General features: G+C 46.2%; 1 protein-coding gene across 3 annotated transcripts in view; it reads right to left on the bottom strand.

The window, feature by feature from the left end:
- Window positions 1-461: 461 nt before the first annotated feature.
- The window catches only part of LOC139558813 (protein tyrosine phosphatase type IVA 2-like), a 53747-nt gene continuing 31693 nt past the window's right edge, over window positions 462-22515 (bottom strand). For 2 of the 3 annotated variants that reach the window (XM_071374280.1, XM_071374279.1), the window contains exons 2-7: window positions 16658-16971; window positions 16220-16328; window positions 15343-15435; window positions 11853-11983; window positions 2037-2111; window positions 462-1706 (exon numbers count right to left, since the gene is read on the bottom strand). In XM_071374280.1, the coding sequence (XP_071230381.1) occupies window positions 1595-1706; window positions 2037-2111; window positions 11853-11983; window positions 15343-15435; window positions 16220-16328; window positions 16658-16662 (525 nt within the window). In that variant the 5' untranslated portion in view covers window positions 16663-16971 and the 3' untranslated portion in view covers window positions 462-1594. The remainder of the gene's footprint in view (window positions 1707-2036; window positions 2112-11852; window positions 11984-15342; window positions 15436-16219; window positions 16329-16657; window positions 16972-22515) is intronic. The other variant, XM_071374281.1, reaches the window with a different exon arrangement.

Below are 22515 nucleotides of genomic sequence, written 5' to 3'. Positions count from 1 at the left end.
CCATACATTAGCCTCAAGCTCCGGGCCTCCCAAGTATTTGTCGGATGTCCTCTGTTCCTTTTGACTTGTGGGTTACATTCGAGTCATTTAGCACACACACACACACACATCCAGAGCGATTTACAAGAGCATTTAGGGTTAAGTGCTGTGCTCGAGGGCACAGATTTTTCACCTAGTCAGTTCAGGGATTTGAACCAGCAACCTTTCGGTTACGGGCCCAATGCTCTTAACCGCTTGGTTACCTGCCGCGCGTTCAGGATAAAGCTTGCCTGGTGATGAGACGTGATCCATATCAAATAGATGATTGATATATTTTCCATGATGGCGTGACTCAGCAATTCCTCATGTCACAAAAAGTTATGCAGGAATGAAAAAGCCAAGTAGACCAACAAAATATAGGTGGTCATTTCAAATACTCTAAAACGTGGAAAAGGTGAGGAAATGACATCATACAAGGTCAATCTTATTTCCATTTCTTTATTTCTTTTAAAACCAATAGGAATTGAGGATATCTTCAAGATGGGTAAGATGATAAAAAAAGAAACTGACCATTTGCTTTCTTTTCCACCTCTTTTCCTTCAGAGTGAGACGAGGGATTAACAGTTGAGATCATTGTGTGTGTGTGTGTGTGTGTACAGTCATTGTAGGAAAGTCCTATTGTAAACCCAGTAAGCAGCCTTGGTGAATGTAAAAAAAGGAACTACATTAAGACGAGCCAAGTGTCTTCCTGTGAAACTGGCTCTGTGTGTGATGGTCATAATGGGGTTCGGGGGTCTTTTCCGAGGTGGACTGAAGATTGCACTCCCGCAAGATTGTATTGAATTTTTTTTTAAGAAAATGAAAACATGGCTCTAGAATAAAATGAAAATGAGAAACAGAAAAGTGTCCTTGCCCCAAACCCCAGACTGCCTTGCTAGTTACAGCCAGTGAATAAATACAGCGGACATATTTAAAACCCAGCCAACCCAGTAATTAAAAAGTGACATCAAGCAAGTGGGGTAGAGAGAAAAATATTACTGCATTTTCAGTGGAACTTTTCAGAGATTTTGTGTTGTACAAAAATACATCAATAGCCAAATGGACAGTAATTTTTCCTTTTTCTTCTAATGTGCTGAAGGGGTTACAAACATTTAAAAAAGGTACATAACCCTGGGCAAATCCATAATTCATATCATTAATAGAAAAATAAACAAATCATCAATATTGATACCATTTTAACATTTGTAGATTTTGTTTGTTAAACTTTCATGTAGGTGTAAAAAAAAATATAAAGGAGCTATCCCATGATTCAAAGCTGAAAATAAAAATGTTGAAAAAAATTATGTGCCCGTGATAGGACACTGGTAACTTGGAGGCGGGCCTATATCTGTGTGCGTTGACCTTCTTGTTCATTGGTTCGGCTGGTTGGACCCCTAGATTTGCATTCATTCAAATGTAATCATTCGCTCGTTGATTAATTGATTCTGTGATCAATTAGCCATGTCTCAGTGTTAACAAATCACAATAATTACTAATAGTAATCTCTCCCCTTGGTTGGAATAATGTTGTTCCCACTAGCTGCTGTATTCTTGATGAGACGCTGCACACAGACACGTTACTGGACGCAACAGTTGGGGCCGTTGGCATCCTTGAACCGCAGACGCATCTTGGGCCTGTATTTCTCCAGGTAAAGAAGCTGCTTGGAGTTGAACGCTCCACGTCTCTTCCTGAGGGGAGGGAGGGAAAAACAACAAAGTGGCCTCATAATGTCACAAGAGACCATGCAGCACATGTGCAACAACATCCACACAAATCAATATGTGCCCTGGGCAAATTCTAACAAAGTAATGAAGAGAATACAGTACATGTTCCACAGCACAGAAACATTGGTTAGGCTCCATGCCCTGTGTGGAACAGTGGTGGCTAATGGCACTTAAAATCGGAGGGACAGGCTCATAGTAACAGTATCTAACAGTGTTTGTGTTTGATACCGTACAAGCCCCCCCACCCCACCTCCCTTACCAGCCTCCACTGGTGTGGAAGTTAGTGGTACTTACTGTCGTATGAACTGCACTGCATCCTCATACTTCATCCCAGTTTCAATCAGCGCTAAGGCCACCAGGACTGGAGCTCTACAGCACAGACACAATATAGATATCAATAAATCAGAGCGAGCAAGCAACAAATACCAGCCAGCATGGGTGGGGATGTAGTGTAAAGCATGCTGTGTCATGGTTATGTAGGTAGCAGGGTAGTGTAAAGCATGCTGTGTCATGGTTATGTAGGTAGCAGGGTAGTGTAAAGCATGCTGTGTCATGGTTATGTAGGTAGCAGGGTAGTGTAAAGCATGCTGTGTCATGGTTATGTAGGTAGCAGGGTAGGGAGGTAGTGTAAAGCATGCTGTGTCATGGTTATGTAGGTAGCAGGGTAGGGAGGTAGTGTAAAGCATGCTGTGTCATGGTTATGTAGGTGGCAGGGTAGTGTAAAGCATGCTGTGTCATGGTTATGTAGGTAGCAGGGTAGGGAGGTAGTGTAAAGCATGCTGTGTCATGGTTATGTAGGTAGCAGGGTAGGGGAGGTAGTGTAAAACAAGCTGTGTCATGGTTATGTAGGTAGCAGGGTGGGGATGTAGTGTAAAACATGCTGTGTCATGGTTATGTAGGTGGCAGGGTAGTGTAAAGCATGCTGTGTCATGGTTATGTAGGTAGCAGGGTAGGGAGGTAGTATAAAACATGCTGTGTCATGGTCATGTAGGTGGCAGGGTAGTGTAAAGCATGCTGTGTCATGGTTATGTAGGTAGCAGGGTAGGGTGGTAGTGTAAAGCATGCTGTGTCATGGTTATGTAGGTAGCAGGGTAGGGATGTAGTGTAAAGCATGCTGTGTCATGGTTATGTAGGTAGCAGGGTAGGGAGGTAGTGTAAAGCATGCTGTGTCATGGTTATGTAGGTAGCAGGGTGGGGATGTAGTGTAAAACATGCTGTGTCATGGTTATGTAGGTGGCAGGGTAGGGAGGTAGTGTAAAGCATGCTGTGTCATGGTCATGTAGCTGGCAGTGTAGTGTAAAGCATGCTGTGTCATGGTCATGTAGCTGGCAGTGTAGTGTAAAGCTGAGACATTGGCCTGGGAAACCCACAGGGGGGGGCCTGGGTTCACTGCAACCCCACTGGGGCATCACGTTCACACACATAGTGTGATAAGTGTTACTGTAAGCAAACCTCTCAAAAAGAAAAAAATGCACCACAAAACTTTAAAAATTCCCAGACACTGCCCGGAATGTCAAAACTCAAAGCTGACAGAGCATTCTTGTGTGGGGTTTTCAGAGAGAAGAGGGAGAGGAGGGACAATGGAGGGAATATGAGAAAGAGACAGAACGAACACCCTTTTGTGCATGCCAGGATTTCCGTTAGGAAAATGTGGAGCTGGACAACGTAACCGGGAACAATTAACTGGCCAGTTGAGAAATGTGGACCTATAGTGCATTAGGAAAGTATTCAGATGCCTTCTCTTTTTCCACAGCCTTACTCTAAAATGGATTAATTAGAGATGTTTTACAATCTACACACAATTCCCCATAATGACAAAGCGAAAACAGGTTTAGACATTTTTGCAAATGTATATATAAACTCAGCAAAAAAAACTAACATCCTCTCTCTGTCAACTGCGTTTATTTTCAGCAAACTTAACATGTGTAAATATTCGTATGAACATTAGATTCAACAACTGAGACAAACTGAACAAGTTCCACAGACATGTGACTAACAGAAATAAAATAGTGTCCCTAAACAAAGCGGGGATCAAAATCAAAAGTAACAGTCAGTATCTGGTGTGGCCACCAGCTGCATTAAGTACTGCAGTACATCTCCTCTGACATTCCTTTCTTGCAGGAAATCACACACAGAACGAGCAGTATGGCTGGTGGCATTGTCATGCTGGAGGGTCATGTCAGGATGAGCCTGCAGGAAGGGTACCACATGAGGGAGGAGGATGTCTTCCCTGTAACGCACAACGTTGAGATTGCCTGCAATGACAACAAGCTCAGTCCGATGGTGCTGTGACACACCGCCCCAGACCATGACGAAACCTCCACCTCCAACTCTATCCCGCTCCAGAGTACAGGCCTCGGTGTAATGCTCATTCCTTCGACGATAAACAAATACGACCATCACCCCAGGTGAGACAAAACCGCGACTCATCAGCAGAGAGCGCTTTTTGCCAGTCCTGTCTGGTCTAGCGACGGTGGGTTTGTGCCCATAGGCGACGTTGTTGCCGGTGATGTCTGGTGTGCCTACAACAGGTCTGCAAGCCCTCAAGTCCAGCCTCTCAGCCTATTGCGGACAGTCTGAGGACTGATGGAGGAATTGTGCGTTCCTGGTGTAACTCGGGCAGTTGTTCTTGCCATCCTGTACCTGTCCCGCAGGTGTGATGTTTGGATGTTCCGATCCTGTGCAGGTGTTGTTACACGTGGTCTGCCACTGCTAGGACGATCAGCTGTCTGTCCTGTCTCCCTGTAGTGCTGTCTTAGGCGTCTCACAGTACGGACATTGCAATTTATTGCCCTGGCCATATCTGTAGTCCTCATGCCTCCTTGCAGCATGCCTAAGGCACGTTCACGCAGATGAGCGTGAGCGTGTTTTTCAGAGTCAGTAGAAAGGCCTGTTTAGTGTCCTAAGTGTTCATAACTGACCTTAATTGCCTACCCTCTGTAAGATGTTAGTGTGTTAACGACCGTTCCACAGGTGCATGTTCATTAATTGTTTATGGTTCATTGAACAAGCATGGGAAACGGTGTTTAAACCTTTTACAATGAAGATCTGTGAAGTTATTTGGATTTTTACGAATTACCTTTGAAAGACAGGGTCCTGAAAAAGGGCCGCTTCTTTTTTTGCTGAGTTATATATATACAGTGGGGAGAACAAGTATTTGATACACTGACAATTTTGCAGGTTTTCCTACTTACAAAGCATGTAGAGGTCTGTAATTTTTATCATAGGTACACTTCAACTGTGAGAGAAGGAATCTAAAACAAAAATCCAGAAAATCACATTGTATGATTTTTAAGTAATTAATTTGCATTTTATTGCATGACATAAGTATTTGATACATCAGAAAAGCAGAACTGAATATTTGGTACAGAAACCTTAGTTTGCAATTAGAGAGATCATACGTTTCCTGTAGTTCTTGACCAGGTTTGCACACACTGCAGCAGGGATTTTGGCCCACTCCTCCATACAGACCTTCTCCAGATCCTTCAGGTTTCGGGGCTGTCGCTGGGCAATACGGACTTTCGGCTCCCTCCAAAGATTTTCTATTGGGTTCAGGTCTGGAGACTGGCTAGGCCACTCCAGGACCTTGAGATGCTTCTTACGGAGCCACTCCTTAGTTGCCCTGGCTGTGTGTTTCGGGTCGTTGTCATGCTGGAAGACCCAGCCACGACCCATCTTCAATGCTCTTACTGAGGGAAGGAGGTTGTTGGTCAAGATCTCGCGATACATGGCCCCATCCATCCTCCCCTCAATACGGTGCAGTCGTCCTGTCCCCTTTGCAGAAAAGCATCCCCAAAGAATGATGTTTCCACCTCCATGCTTCACGGTTGGGATGGTGTTCTTGGGGTTGTACTCATCCTTCTATTCCTCCAAACACGGCGAGTGGAGTTTAGAGCAAAAAGCTCTATTTTTGTCTCATCAGACCACATGACCTTCTCCCATTCCTCCTCTGGATCATCCAGATGGTCATTGGCAAACTTCAGACGGGCCTGGACATGCGCTGGCTTGAGCAGGGGGACCTTGCGTGCGCTGCAGGATTTTAATCCATGACGGCGTAGTGTGTTACTAATAGTTTTCTTTGAGACTGTGGTCCCAGCTCTCTTCAGGTCATTGACCAGGTCCTGCCGTGTAGTTCTGGGCTGATCCCTCACATTCCTCATGATCATTGATGCCCCACGAGGTGAGATCTTGCATGGAGCCCCAGACCGAGGGTGATTGACCGTCATCTTGAACTTCTTCCATTTTCTAATAATTGTGCCAACAGTTGTTGCCTTCTCACCAAGCTGCTTGGCTATTGTCCTGTAGCCCATCCCAGTCTTGTACAGGTCTACAATTTATCCCTGATGTCCTTACACAGCTTTCTGGTCTTGGCCATTGTGGAGAGGTTGGAGTCTGTTTGATTGAGTGTGTGGACAGGTGTCTTTTATACAGGTAACGAGTTCAAACAGGTGCAGTTAATACAGGTAATGAGTGGAGAACAGGAGGGCTTCTTAAAGAAAAACTAACAGGTCTGTGAGAGCCGGAATTCTTACTGGTTGGTAGGTGATCAAATACTTATGTCATGCAATAAAATGCAAATTAATTACTTAAAAATCATACAATGTGATTTTCTGGATTTTTGTTTTAGATTCCGTCTCTCACAGTTGAAGTGTACCTATGATAAAAATGACAGACCTCTACATGCTTTGTAAGTAGGAAAACCTGCAAAATCGGCAGTGTATCAAATACTTGTTCTCCCCACTGTATATATATATATATAAAAATTAAATACCTTATTTACATAGTATTCAGACCCTTTGCTATGAGAATCGAAGTTGCACTCAGGTGCACCTGTTTCCATTGATCATCCTTGAGAAGTTTCTACAACTTGGAGTCCACCTGTGGTAAATTCAATTGATTGGACATGATTTTGAAAAGGCACACACACACACACACCTGTCTATATAAGGTCCCACAGTTGACAGTGCATGTCAGAGCAAAAACCAAACCATGAGGTGGAAGGAATTGACCGTAGAACTCTGAGACAGAAGTGTGTCGAGGCACAGATCTGGGGAAGGGTACCAGAAAATGTCTGCAGCATTGAAGGTCCCCAAGAACACAGTGGCCTCCATCATTCTTAAAATGGATGAAGTTTGGAACCACCAAGAATTCCTAGAGCTGGCCGCCCAGCCAAGCTGAGCAATCGAGGGAAAAAGGCCTTGGTCAGGGAACCAACCATCTCTGCAGCACTCCACCAATCAGGCCTTTATGGTAGAATGGCCAGACAGAAGCCACTCCTCAGTAAAAAGGCACATGACAGCCCGCTTGGAGTTTGCCAAAATGCACCTAAAGGACTCTGACCATGAGAGTCTGATGAAACCAAGATTGAACTCTTTGGCCTGAATTCCTCCAGACATGACGCTTGGCAACCTGGCATGGTGGCGGCAGCATCATACTGTGGGGATGTTTTTCAGCGGCTGGGAAAATAGTCAGCACCGAGGGAAAGATGAACAGAGAAAAGTAGAGAGATCCTTAATGAAAATCTATTCCAGAGCGCTCAGGACCTGACTGGGGCGAAATTTCACCTTCCAACAGGACAACGACCCTAAGCACATAACCAAGACGACGCACGAGTAGCTTTAGAACAAGTGTCAATGTCCTTGAGTGGCCCGGCCAGATCCAAGACTAACATCTCTGGAGAGACCTGAAAAAAGCTGTGCAGCGATGCTCCCCATCCAACCTGACAGAGCTTGAGAGGATCTGCAGAGAAGGGAGAAACTCACCAAATACAGGTGTGCCAAGCTTGTAGCATCATGCCCAAGAAGACTCGAGGCTGTAATCGCTGCCAAAGGTGCTTCAACAAAGTACAGAGTAAAAGGTATGAATACTTATATAAATGTGATCTGTTTTTTATGAATGAGAAACATTCTAAAAGTGTTTTTGTTTATGGGGTAGTGTTTTTAGATTGACAAAAACAAACAATTGAATCCATTTTAGAATAAGGCTTTAACGTAACAAAATGAGTTAAGTCAATACTTTGAATGCATTGGGTGCATAAATCCATTAGGACTTCTACCCACGTTGCGCAGAATGACATTTTGATTATGGTAATTTAGCTTAACAGAACCTGCAACTCCTGTAACGATCAGCCAATAAAACCGGGAAAACCCCATTGTAAACAGAGCACCTGGGAAAACCCCATTGTAAACAGAGCACCTGGGAAAACCCCATTGTAAACAGAGCACCTGGGAAAACCCCATTGTAAACAGAGCACCTGGGAAAACCCCATTGTAAACAGAGCACCTGGGAAAACCCCATTGTAAACAGAGCACCTGGGAAAACCCCATTGTAAACAGAGCACCTGGGAAAACCCCATTGTAAACAGAGCACCTGGGAAAACCCCATTGTAAACAGAGCACCTGGGAAAACCCCATTGTAAACAGAGCACCTGGGAAAACCCCATTGTAAACAGAGCACCTGGGAAAACCCCATTGTAAACAGAGCACCTGGGAAAACCCCATTGTAAACAGAGCACCTGGGAAAACCCCATTGTAAACAGAGCACCTGGGAAAACCCCATTGTAAACAGAGCACCTGGGAAAACCCCATTGTAAACAGAGCACCTGGGAAAACCCCATTGTAAACAGAGCACCTGGGAAAACCCCATTGTAATGACTTAAATGTAATGTAAATGTAAACAGAGCACCTGGGAAAACCCCATTGTAAACAGAGCACCTGGGAAAACCCCATTGTAAACAGAGCACCTGGGAAAACCCCATTGTAAACAGAGCACCTGGGAAAACCCCATTGTAAACAGAGCACCTGGGAAAACCCCATTGTAAACAGAGCACCTGGGAAAACCCCATTGTAAACAGAGCACCTGGGAAAACCCCATTGTAAACAGAGCACCTGGGAAAACCCCATTGTAAACAGAGCACCTGGGAAAACCCCATTGTAAACAGAGCACCTGGGAAAACCCCATTGTAAACAGAGCACCTGGGAAAACCCCATTGTAAACAGAGCACCTGATGCGAGCAGTTCCATATGTGACAGATGAAAATCTCTGTTAGAAACGTAGAGTGGGAATCTAAATAGGCAACAACTACAATGGGTTGGTAATATGACTAAGATCGGGCCTTTGGCTTCTGGACAATGAAAGAAAGTTGATATGAAAACCAATAGCAATTAACTTTTTGAGTTTGAATTTATTCTTATAGGGACAGTGCACATGAAACAGCGTTTCAGTAACAGTGCCGGTTTTAGCCAACCGGCTAATTCTCAACCACAGTCCCTGGGCAGGTTTTTAAAAACAATTACAATACAGACAATCAATGACCAGTGAGCACACGCAGAGCAACATAGGACAAGCAAGACATGGCATACAGACAGAGCAACATAGGACAAGCAAGACATAGCATACAGACAGAGCAACATAGGACAAGCAAGACATAGCATACAGACAGAGCAACATAGGACAAGCAAGACGTAGCATACAGACAGAGCAACATAGGACAAGCAAGACGTAGCATACAGACAGAGCAACATAGGACAAGCAAGACAGCATGCACAGAGCACAAAAAGACAAAACCCATAAAAGCAACAAAGTGTTTCCACACCTCACAAGGTACAGACAACAGACAACATGGAAAGCAGCAATACACAGCTAGGGATTATGTTCACAAATCTGACTGACCTTTAGCCATGTCTCCATGTTTTTTGTGAAAGTGTGATAGGTGGTGCAGGTGGTGTGTCTGATGCAGTGTATTCCAGACATGGGAAAGCATGGCATATGAGTAAGTTTTTATAAAATAATTGCCTTTACGTTTCTATGGTCAGATTTTGCAAGCCAAGACATGCCTAATAATGAAGTAAACCGTTCAGGTTTAATGTTAAAACAATTAAGTATATGTTTTCAAAATGCGTACCACCTCCAGCTTACATTGCAAAGTGGTGGGTGATGTGCTGATAGCCTGCCTACCATTGCCTTCGCACTTGAATGGCGAATCGGAGGCGCACTTCAATTACCAGTTGAGAAATAAAAATAGTAGCTCGTTTCCAATCATGGCCATCAAAACTGTTTTTAACACACAATTGCATTTAGAATGGTTGCGCAATGACTGGGCTTATAAAAGCAGCAGTTGCGCTAGCGCTGTCCACTCAAGCGCTATATGCTAAAGTACGCGCTATATGCTAAAGTAAGCGCTATATGCTAAAGTAAGCGCTATATGCTAAAGTAAGCGCTATATGCTAAAGTAAGCGCTATATGCTAAAGTAAGCGCTATATGCTAAAGTAAGCGCTATATGCTAAAGTAAGCGCTATATGCTAAAGTAAGCGCTATATGCTAAAGTAAGCGCCATATGCTAAAGTAAGCGCCATATGCTAAAGTAAGCGCCATATGCTAAAGTAAGCGCCATATGCTAAAGTAAGCGCCATATGCTAAAGTAAGCGCCATATGCTAAAGTAAGCGCCATATGCTAAAGTAAGCGCTATATGCTAAAGTAAGCGCTATATGCTAAAGTAAGCGCTATATGCTAAAGTAAGCGCTATATGCTACGCGCGTATAATAAGAAACATGACGACTAACGAAAAAAATGAAAATTGGGCGTCAAATGTAATTACATCCACTGATATTTACATCAATTAATAAAATGACTTAGCAACAGGATTGTTTTTTTGACTGGCCGACAACAACCTTATTTAAATCGGCTTTTAATGTATAGGCCGAATACCGGAAACCCTGGCATACACGAGATAGAAAGTGAGAAGGTGCAAGAGTGTGTGAGAGGGAAAAACTGTAGAAAAACAACCACTAACAACTCCTCCCACGCCCTGAGTCTCTAAAGGCTGTGGCTGGCTGGTGTGAATAAGACCATCAGAATGCTGCCGGCCCTGAGGACTGCAGTAAACACAGATTCATGCAGAAAAACAGGTCTGTCTGACCACTGCTTACAGAGCCCACAGCAATGCGTGTGTTTTTTGGTTTTACTATCCATGTGGGAACCAGAAGTCCTCACAAGGATAGTAAAACAAGGACCATTTGGACAAGTGGGGACATTTCGCCGGTCCCAACAAGGAAACAAGCACACCCGATTCAAGTTGTCAACTAATCATCAGGGCCTCCGAGTTGAATCAGGTATGTTTGTCTGGGGCTACAACAAAAATGTGTACTGGAGGTGGGCTGTTGGGGGTACTGGAGGTAGGCTGTTGGGGGTACTGGAGGTGGGCTGTTGGGGGTACTGGAGGTGGGCTGTTGGGGGTACTGGAGGTGGGCTGTTGGGGGTACTGGAGGTGGGAAACACTGGTCTAAGCGATGCGCTGAATCAATGACCCTGGACAGGCGTAAGTAGTGTGGAGCCCGTCTTGGCAGACTGCGGGAGGGAATCTCTATGGCAGGGATGTCAAACGCATTCCACAGTGGGCTGTTTTTCTTTTTCTGTTAAGACCTAGAGTACAGGGGAGAAGCGAAAACCTGCAGCCACACGGCCCTCTGTGGAATGAGTAACACACTTGCTCTATGGGGTCAACTTGAGGGCCAGAAAATCGAATGGTGTACAACAGCACACCCTGGAGAACCAGGCTAACAGGGAGAGAGAATGAGAGAGGCTAAAGCTAATCACACAGAAGCTATAGAGAGAGGATGAGGAGTCCAGAGCATACCCTACCCTGGAGGACCAGACTAAGTATGACAAAGCGAGGGTTTTTTCCTGTTAGTGTGGGCCGCTAACAGAGAATGAATCCAGCTCATACCCTGGAGAAAAAGACAAGCAGGATAGCTTAACAGAGACAGTGGTGCTAACAGCAGAGAAGCTAGCTATAAAGTGGGGATGAGAATAGCCGGTAGAACCACAGAAGCAGCAGTCTATTGCTAGCAGGTTAATAGACAGGGAGAGATTGATAAGAGGATAAAACATGGAGGATATGTAGACTAAAGAGAGGGAAGCCAACAGAACAGAACAGATCGTGGAACCTGGAGACCACAGAGAACCAGGCTTACGCTAACTTGCAAACAGGCTAAGCATGGAACATTGTAATCAAGGTCACTTACACTCATTCAACTCACCTGTCCCACTTTATACACACTTAGCCACAATCACCTGGCCCACTTAGACACACACAGGTGAACACACTCACCGGCCCAGCCCCGCCACACAGTGCACGGCAATACAGCAGCCAGGCTCGCCCCTGAACTTGGTCTTAAGCAGGTTTAACCAGTCGTCCACTATCTTGGTGGGGGGCGGGGCACCATCATCAAAGGGCCAGTCCTACGGAGGAAGAGGGACAAAATCGTCAACATGGATCAAACCAAGGGCTGGGAGTTAATTTAAGGGCTGGGGGGGGGGTACTAAGCTAACATTTGGAAATGTTTAAAGATGGTCTTACCATAGATAATTTAGCAATTTGGTTTTAAATTTTTTGAACCCTTTGAGTATAAAAATATACATTTAAATTGAATAAAATATTTAATTTGGCCTTTACTACTATTGGCCATAGAAACACATTGAATAATATCAATAAATGGCCAAAAAGACAGTCAAAAAATGAATAATATGAAATAAGGTTTTGAAGTGTGTCCTATATCTAGGAGATGAAGGACCCTGTCTTTCAAAGGTAATTCGTAAAAATCCAAATAACTTCACAGATCTTCATTGTAAAGGGCTTAAACACGGTTTCCCATGCTTGTTCAATGAACCATAATTAATGAACATGCACCTGTGGAACGGTCGTTAAGATACTAACAGCTTACGGTAAGCGGTAGGCAATGAACCTCTCTAGGCTAGAGGGTGGTATTTTCACATACGGATAGCATCCCATCTAGCCTAGAGAGGCTAAGGTCACAGTTATGGAAACTTAGGACACTAAAGAGGCCTTTCTACTGACTCTGAAAAACACCAAAAGAAAGATGCCCAGGGTCCCTGCTCATCTGCGTGAACGTGCCTTAGGCATGCTGCAAGGAGGACTGCAGATGTGGCCAGGGCAATAAATTGCAATGTCCGTACTGTGAGACGCCTAAGACAGCACTACAGGGAGATAGGACGATCAGCTGTCCGTCCTAGCAGTGGCACACCACGTGTAACAACACCTGCACAGGATCAGAACATCACACCTGCGAGACAGGTACAGGATGGCAAGAACAACTGCCCAAGTTACACCAAGAACGCACAATCCCTCCATCAGTGCTCAGACTGTCCTCAATAGGCTGAGAGAGGCTGGACTGAGGGCTTGTAGGCCTGTTGTAAGGCAGGTCTTCACCAGACATCACCGGCAACAACGTCGCCTATGGGCACAAACCCACCGTCGCTGGACCAGACAGGACTGGCAAAAAGTGCACTTCACTGACGAGTCGCGGTTTTGTCTCACCAGGGGTGATTTATCGTCGAAGGAATGAGCGTTACACCGAGGCCTGTAATCTGGAGCGGGATCGATTTGGAGGTGGAGGGTCCATCATGGTCTGGGGCTGTGTGTCACAGCATCATCGGACTGAGCTTGTTGTCATTGCAGGCAATCTCAATGTTGTGCGTTACAGGGAAGACATCCTCAGGGAAGACATCCTTCTCCCTCATGTGGTACACTTCCTGCAGGCTCATCCTGACATGACCCTCCAGCATGACAATACCACCAGCCATACTGCTCGTTCTGTGCGTGATTTCCTGCAAGACAGGAATGTCATTGTTCTGCCATGGCCAGCGAATAACCCGGATCTCAATCCCATTGAGCACGTCTGGGACCTGTTGGATCCCAGACGTGGGTGAGGGCTAGGGCCATTCACAACAGAAATGTCCGGGAACTGGCAGGTGCCTTGGTGGAAGAGTGGGGTAACATCTCACAGCAAGAACTGGCAAATCTGGTGCAGTCCATGAGGAGGAGATGCACTGCTGTACTTAATGCAGCTGGTGGCCACACCAGATACTGACTTTTGATTTGGACCCCCCCTTTGTTTAGGGACACATCATTCAATTTCTGTTAGTCACCTGTCTGTGGAACTTGTTCAGTTTATGTCTCAGGTTGTTGAATCTTATGTTCATACAAATATTTACACATTAAGTTTGCTGAAAATAAACGCAGTTGACAGTTGCTGAGTTTATAAGAAAGCTAAGGAAATATTTTTGTATGCACAAAACTACCGCTATACTTCCATTTGTTTGTGGGGGTTAGCTCCTGATTAGTCTCGTGACATTTGTTTGTGGGGGTTACCTCCTGATTAGTCTCATGACATTTGTTTGTGGGGGTTACCTCCTGATTAGTCTCGTGACATTTGTTTGTGGGGGTTAGCACCTGATTAGTCTCGTGACATTTGTTTGTGGGGGTTACCTCCTGATTAGTCTCGTGACATTTGTTTCTGGGGGTTACCTCCTGATTAGTCTCGTGACATTTGTGGGGGTCATAGAGCAAAACGGTTAACCCCATCGTGTTTGAGAGCCTCCCCTTTCCATAGAGTGGTCATAATAGTTATGTAAGCCAAACTGTTTGGATGCTACAGACGTTGTCGTGAGAAAGACGATTTACAGGAAGTCTCATGGTCTGACAAACACCGCTGTAACAAGGCCACCTTCCACCGCAAATACGGAAGCCCGCCATAGGCTGCTGCGGTGGATTGAACACAACCCCATCTCTAGCTTAAACTCATGGATTTTGATTGATGTTACTAGCTTAAATTGACAGATTTGTGTTATTAATGTTACTTAGATTGACCCATGGGTGAGTCAACAGACTTAAAGATTAACCAGTGCACAATGCTCAAAGGCAGTACAGGATTCAAAGCCTGATTGAAGCAGAGCAGCTGTATCATGTGTGTCTAAGTTGGGAAGCTTGATATGCTGAAGTACTGTGTGTCCTGGCAGACACCCTGACCATCTGAGCCTCTGTACTTGTACTGACTCAGTCTCAGCTATGGCTTAGCACATCTCGCTCTCCCATATCATCCTCTGCCTGTCACAGCCTTCTCTCTCTCCGTCTGTGACTGTCATATGATATCATGGGCCAGTTTTATGTAGGCAGATAGCGAACTGTCACAGATCCTGTTTCATATTTGAAGTGACAAAGACAGGAACAGAAAGGGTTGTGTTACTAATAGCTTGTCACTGTAGTTTGCCAGTCAGCCATGCTTTCAAACTTCTGCTATCCTTCTCAAACCTTTAATCCAATACATTGGAGAGTGACAGGCAGAATGGGGAGAGGAACACTCCAGGATGAGGGGTGGGGATCACTATCAAGGACAGGAAACAGGACATTTCCTCTCCCAAACACAAAGTGTCTCTGGTTTTCCTGAATCACCTGTGGGACAGCTGAATAAAAAAGACGTACATACAGTGCACATAAGAGAGAAACAGACCGAGCAAGAAGGCCTGGTTGGAGCCCCATTGATCTGAGCCAGAGATTCCTTCCTGTTCTCCACCCATTAGCTCAGCACACTGCGGGAGGCAGACAGTTGAGGACAGAGACTAACAGAATTTCCCCAGAGGGGCAACCCCACCTGTTTTATTTGACATTCCATGAAAAAGAAAAACAAAGTGAATCCAACTACCCTCAATTCCTCGGAAGGAAACAATGGGATCCGGTTTTGGTTCAGTAGAAATTCTGACTGCTCTCTAGGAGTGTGTGCATGCATGCGTGTTACCCTCACCATAACTTCAATCCCCTCCTTCTCCACTGGGACCTTGTCGTAGGTGGCGTCACACACTCTCACCAGCGTGTTCACCTCACACTTCTTCAGCTCCTGAGAGAGACAGATAGCGAGAGCGAAGAGACAGATAGCGAGCGCACGAGAGAGAACGAAGAGACAGATAGCGAGAGCGCGAGAGAGAGCGAAGAGACAGATAGCGAGCGCACGAGAGAGAGAGCGCGAGAGAGCGCAGAGAGAGACAGATAGCGAGAGAGAGAGAGAGACAGATAGCGAGAGAGAGAGAGAGATAGCGAGAGAGAGACAGATAGCGAGAGAGAGACAGATAGCGAGAGAGAGAGAGAGAGAGAGAGAGCGAGAGAGAGAGAGAGAGACAGATAGCGAGAGAGATAGCGAGAGAGAGATAGCGAGAGAGAGATAGCGAGAGAGAGAGAGAGAGAGAGAGATAGTGAGAGAGACAGATAACGAGAGAGATAGTGAGAGAGAGACAGATAGCGAGAGAGAGAGAGCGAGAGAGAGAGAGATAGCGAGAGAGAGAGAGAGAGAGAGAGAGAGAGACAGATAGCGAGAGAGAGAGAGAGAGAGACAGATAGCGAGAGAGAGAGAGAGACAGATAGCGAGAGAGAGAGAGAGAGAGACAGATAGCGAGAGAGAGAGAGAGAGAGAGAGACAGATAGCGAGCGAGAGAGAGACAGATAGCGAGCGAGAGAGAGACAGATAGAGAGAGAGAGACAAACTTGTACTCTAAAATGTTTATGTTTAATTGTAGGTTCAAGTGAGTTTGTTATAGTCTATATTGGTGAAGGTTGTTGATGCACGTAGTCAGATGTATGTGTAAGTCTCTCCAGAGGGAACTTGAACACACACATGGTGGCCTCACCTCAGTGAACTTGTTGAGCGTGGCGTTGGTGGGGTTGTGTGTGATGAGGAACCTCATGCCCTCGTAGGTAATCTCCACTGCTGCAGGGCGGTTCATGTTGGCGAGACGGCTTTGAAAACAATTACAATTAAATACTTAGAATCTCTCTTACAAGAAGGATGACTACTTTTGGCTCAGATGTCAGCAAGGACTTGTAGAATTCTGTAGGTTCAAAAAATAAATAAAACCACGACAACGAAGGGAGGAGGTGGAGGATGGTGTAGGTAACACGTGTGGATGGCTACAGGAAGGTTTACATAAAAAGAGGGGTAACAAAAAAACTGGATGATCTAGTCCACAAGACTCCACGGGGGGGGGGTGTAAAAAATATTTAAAAAATAAATAGAAACTAATGCAGAGACTATCCACCAGTCATCCAATCGGACATTCAGATTTTACCCCATTCAGGAGAGTGGTATGTGATTGGCTTCTGGGAGAGAAAGCAGGAAGTAGAGGAGAACTAGGCAGTTTTCTTATTGGCCGCTCAGGGGACAGAGCTGGGCAATTTGTCCTTGGACTACGCGATATCCCAGGGGACGTTGGAGAAGACAGGGGTTCCCAGTGTGCTGGCTTCAGGGGGGCTTCTGGGTAGCGTAGTCCCGAGGGGGGCGGACGATTCACTTGTCCACGAAGGCGAGGTGCTGTGCCTGGCAGAAGTCTCCACTGACGCTCACATACGCCATATATGTATGGTCCAAATCAACACAGAAACACTGCCGAGAACGGAGAGAGAGAGAGAGAGAGAGAGAGGAGGGGGGGGAGAAAGAATGTGAAGGAGAGAAAAGAGGGAGAGTAATGTGGTTAAACTCAAATAGACAACAGTCACCTTTTAGCAAGGCACTCTTGAAGTTCTTAAAGAGCAGGACTAGGCAGAGAAATCTAAAAGCACTGGTTGGGGAAACTGGAACAACTCATTACAGCAGAAATATGACTCCACACGTTGAGGCTATTAACCCCATTATCAGAACCATTATCAGCTTTGTACTAAGGTGTTATAATGACCTATTATTTATGACTGTATCCAGCCACACAGTCTGATAATGCAGACAGACAACAGATACCCATGAGCTCTTGGCTTCAAGAGAGCCTCTCATAAATAATTTACGGCCTGCCCTCACCTCATTCCGGCTGATCATCAGCCAAGATCTGAAGCGTCTGGACACAGCCGCCACAAACTGGCTAGTCACACATACACTACGAGGGTGAGGGAGTGGGGAAGAGAGAGGTGAGGGCAGGGGGAGAGGGAAGAGAGGGGGGTTGGAGGGTGGGGAAGAGAGGGATTGGAGGGTGGAAGGAAAGGGCGGGGGAGAGGTAAGAGAGAGGGGTTGGAGGGCGGGGGAGAGAGAGGGGTTGGAGGGCGGGGGAGAGAGAGGGGTTGGAGGGCGGGGGAGAGAGAGGGGTTGGAGGGCGGGGGAGAGAGAGGGGTTGGAGGGCGGGGGAGAGAGAGGGGTTGGAGGGCGGGGGAGAGAGAGGGGTTGGAGGGCGGGGGAGAGAGAGGGGTTGGAGGGTGGGGGAGAGAGAGGGGTTGGAGGGTGGGGGAGAGAGAGGGGTTGGAGGGTGTGGAGAGAGAGGGGTTGGAGGGTGTGGAGAGAGAGGGGTTGGAGGGTGTGGAGAGAGAGGGGTTGGAGGGTGGGGGAGAGAGAGGGGTTGGAGGGTGGGGGAGAGAGAGGGGTTGGAGGGTGTGGAGAGAGAGGGGTTGGAGGGTGTGGAGAGAGAGGGGTTGGAGGGTGTGGAGAGAGAGGGGTTGGAGGGTGGGGAGAGAGAGGGGTTGGAGGGTGTGGAGAGAGAGGGGTTGGAGGGCGGGGGAGAGAGAGGGGTTGGAGGGTGGGGAGAGAGAGGGGTTGGAGGGTGGGGAGAGAGAGAGGGGTTGGAGGGTGGGGAGAGAGAGAGGGGTTGGAGGGTGGGGAGAGAGAGGGGTTGGATGGTGGGGGGTGAAAGTAAAGGGTGGAAGGAAAGGGGAGAGGTGAGAGCGAGTGGAGGAGAGCAAAAGAGAGAGGGAGACAGAGGTTGGACCTCGGCAGCAGTATCTAAAGCAGTAGTCACAAGGTGAGGATTATGGGTCAGCAGTGATTCACACCAGCCGACTGTCACATTCCCACGCTCCCCCGTTCACCTCCGAGACTCTCCCTACCCTCAGTCTTCTCTTTTCAACCCTCACCCAGCACATCTCCGTTTCAGGTCTCCCATCTCTTCACTACATTCATTCTCCCATTTATTTATTTTTTATCTTTGAGAGCAATGTGTTCCAATTCAACTAGTGTCTTGCCTTCTTCCCCCACAGGCCTCTACATTTCCCCATTTCTCAATCCAAAGGGCTTTATTGGCATGGGAAACATCTGTTTACATTGCCAAAGCAAGTGAAATAGATCATTCTAGCTCTCATATCTTTCTCGATCTGTCGTCTCGCCCACTCTGAGCCAAGAACAGGACAACGTCCACAGTCTCTAGATACTTTCTCTAACCTCTCTGGATTAAAACCAAATTATGATAAATGTTACATATTGATCACAAACTAAATTCAGCTTTCAGATTACCGTGCAGTTTACCAATAAAAAGTGGTCCGACGAGGATGTGGACATACTCGGTATACATATCCCGAAAGAAAGACATTCTTACTACAATACATTTTTATAGAAAGTTGGAGCTAACCCTGAAAATAGCACTGCTGTGTGATTCTTTAAAAAGTCAAATCAATCAATAATATTCGTAGCAAATATTTTTTTATTTAATTTACAATCTGTAGAAACATTCAGAACTTTTGTGAAACATCCCAGTTGAAAAAGATATGGCTAATGGAAGAAAAACAGATGGTGCTGAGAGATAGACGGGAGGGGTTGAGGAGCTGAAGGCTGGGATTAAAAACAAACTAAAGATAACTACTGTAAAATATGTGTCCATAAAATGTATATAGTATGTATAAGCCTACGTCCGAGGGGTGGTAGGGTTAGGGGAAAATATATATAGGAAAATATATATATTTTTTTTAAATATGGGAATTGGAAATGACGCACACAATTACATTGATGGAAGCTACAATCTGCAGTATTAAAACGGATCGACCCCCTGAAAATAATAGGACAAACAGACCCTCTATTCCCTTGACTCACTTTGCCTTGCTCACCTTGCTCACCTTCTCTACAGAGCTCACCTTGCTCACCTTCTCTACAGAGCTCACCTTGCTCACCTTCTCTACAGAGAGAGGAAGCAAGCTGTGCCTCACTCTCACCCTGACCCAAAGACAGGGCTACGATTCTGAGGGTAAAACCAAACTTCTTTTCCCATCTCTTCTTTACTGGCTCTCTCGCCCTCTGTCTCCATCACCCTCTCAGCTCCTCTTACCTAGTGCCAGTAAGAGGGGCAGTCTTCCAAAGAAAATATTATTAATAATAATAATAATCATAATAATTCACCAACCCCTCCTCCCTCAGTCTCACCTTCTGGTACATATCTACCTGAAATACCTTGTATTACTGCACATTGAGCTGGTTACTGGTACTCCCTGTATATAGCTCCATGTTTGTGTATTATATTCCTCTTCACTATTTGAATGTTAACTCTGCATCGTTGGTAAGGGCTTGTAAGCAAGCATTTCACAGTAAGGTCTACACTCGTATTTGGCGCATGTGACATATAAATTGATTAGATTTATAATCTCCATTTAGCTGGTGCCAGCAACAGTGCCACTGTTCAAAGGAGCCACTAGTTCTCTAGAGAGTAAATCTCTCCCTGACGCCTTTAATTACCAGCTCCAAACAGCACTAAGCATTATACACTGCATTAGGGCACTGCTACAGACACCGCGAGTGAGAGAGAGCCTAAGAGAGAGCGAAAGAGACACAAAATATGACTAGAGGACAATTTGTGCGTATAGTAACAGAAAAGGGAAGTACAAACTGTACAGCATCTCAAAACACAGCCTATAGACACAGCCTAGAAAAGGAGTCCCACAGCTTGGAGTGCCTTCAAACATGAGTATACAGGGGTTGGGCTCTACTCACCAGATAAGTGGTATTAGCATCAATTTCCATTCAGTCAGCATATAGACTTCCATGTGTCAAGGTCCTCTATCCCTAATAATAGTCCCCTAGTTGTGTCTCAAGTTAATGCAGAGTCTCTCTGCGTGGCACTAGCTAGAGGACCAGCCCCCAGTCATAGCGTGTCTCTCTGCGTGGTACTAGCTAGAGGACCAGCCCCCAGTCATAGCGTGTCTCTCTGCGTGGCACTAGCTAGAGGACCAGCCCCCAGTCATAGCCTGTCTCTCTGCGTGGCACTAGCTAGAGGAACATCCCCCAGTCATAGCCTGTCTCTCTGCGTGGCACTAGCTAGAGGAACAGCCCCCAGTCATAGCCTGTCTCTCTGCGTGGCACTAGCTAGAGGAACAGCCCCCAGTCATAGCGTGTCTCTCTGCATGGCACTAGCTAGAGGACCAGCCCCCAGTCATAGCCTGTCTCTCTGCGTGGCACTAGCTAGAGGACCAGCCCCCAGTCATAGCCTGTCTCTCTGCGTGGCACTAGCTAGAGGAACAGCCCCCAGTCATAGCCTGTCTCTCTGCGTGGCACTAGCTAGAGGACCAGCCCCCAGTCATAGCCTGTCTCTCTGCGTGGCACTAGCTAGAGGACCAGCCCCCAGTCATAGCCTGTCTCTCTGCGTGGCACTAGCTAGAGGACCAGCCCCCAGTCATAGCCTGTCTCTCTGCATGGCACTAGCTAGAGGACCAGCCCCCAGTCATAGCCTGTCTCTCTGCATGGCACTAGCTAGAGGACCAGCCCCCAGTCATAGCCTGTCTCTCTGCATGGCACTAGCTAGAGGACCAGCCCCCAGTCATAGCCTGTCTCTGCATGGCACTAGCTAGAGGACCAGCCCATGGCAGCCACATTGTGGTAAGGCCAGACCAGCTTCCGCAACATTGCCGGAAACTCATGCAAATAACTCTGCCATATTTGCAAACTAGTACTTCTGCAATTACACCCAGCTGTCAGCACAGATGGAGAGGAGAGAGCAAACACATCAACTCAGCCTGTAAAGACCATGTGTTTGTTACCACACAGGAAATGCAACACGCACTGTACGGATATGAACACTGTGTGGGTGTGAAACTGACTGCTATCAGGCAGAATTGTGTAGCCTAAATCATACGTAGTTGACAAAGACATAGGCCTAGAGTAATATAATTAAAAAAGTCAATATTAGTCAAATTCCGTTAACCTATTTTAACCCCAAAAAACAGTACTGGCCAAGACACAGCTAGGCCTACACACAAAACAAATGCCAACAACGGGCCCATTTAGGCCTAGGCTACATTCAGTTCAACTGAGTTAGGAGCGCTTCTTTCTGTCTAACCTACAACTTATATAATTAGACCACTTTATGATTAGCATAAAGTGTCATTACCTCACAGCTGCTGCACAAGTCTTAATGAAGGAGAACAAAGTCACAAGCTGATCAGTTATCCTGCTACGTTCCACATACACCATAACCAGTTCCTCCGTTTGTAGTTCCAACACGTCCCTTTCTTTTCCAGCTGGACTGAATGTTGTTGGGTACACATTGTGTGTCCACTCAGCACTAAGAAATAGTTCAACTAGCTACATTATTTTCCTTCACCTGATACCTAGAGATAGGAGGCTTAGCCTAGGCCTATATGAACCTATGAAAAACAGTACAACACACACACACACACACACCACTAAACTACACACACTTATCCTGAGAAAGAACAGCTAGGTTGCACATTCACCCCCCCCCCCCCTTGTCTGTAGAAGCTAAACTGGGAGAAAAGTCAGTGAGTGAGTAAACTTGCAGTACTGGGGACTAGCTGAGACAGAGGCCCTGGCTGCGTCACAAATGAAACCCTATTCCCTTTGGTAGAAGTAGTGCAGCATAAAGGGAATAGGATGCGCTTTGGGACGCAACCGCCGAGGCATAGTCAGCTCGGCCCAGAGACAGAGTCTCTTCTAGATGCAGTCGCGTGCTCCCCTGGTGGGCCGGAACGACACTGCCAGGCAGGGAGCTGATAGGGGGAGCAGAGTAGACCCACCGGCCTCAATTAGCTGGTCACTCTCAGGACAGTATCACACACTGAGGGAGGGGGCGTGGGAGCTGATAGGGGGAGCAGAGTAGACCCACCGGCCTCAATTAGCTGGCCACTCTCAGGACAGTATCACACACTGAGGGAGGGGGCGTGGGAGTGAAGAATACATTGAAAACAAACTGGGAGGGTAGTGGCTAGTGCTGAGCGATTAAACAACATTTTGGTT

Source organism: Salvelinus alpinus, chromosome 29 (genome assembly GCF_045679555.1).
Source record: "Salvelinus alpinus chromosome 29, SLU_Salpinus.1, whole genome shotgun sequence".
NCBI classification, from domain to species: domain Eukaryota; kingdom Metazoa; phylum Chordata; class Actinopteri; order Salmoniformes; family Salmonidae; genus Salvelinus; species Salvelinus alpinus.
The sequence above is the reverse complement of the archived record's forward strand: the minus strand, read 5'-3'. Positions and strand labels throughout refer to the sequence as shown.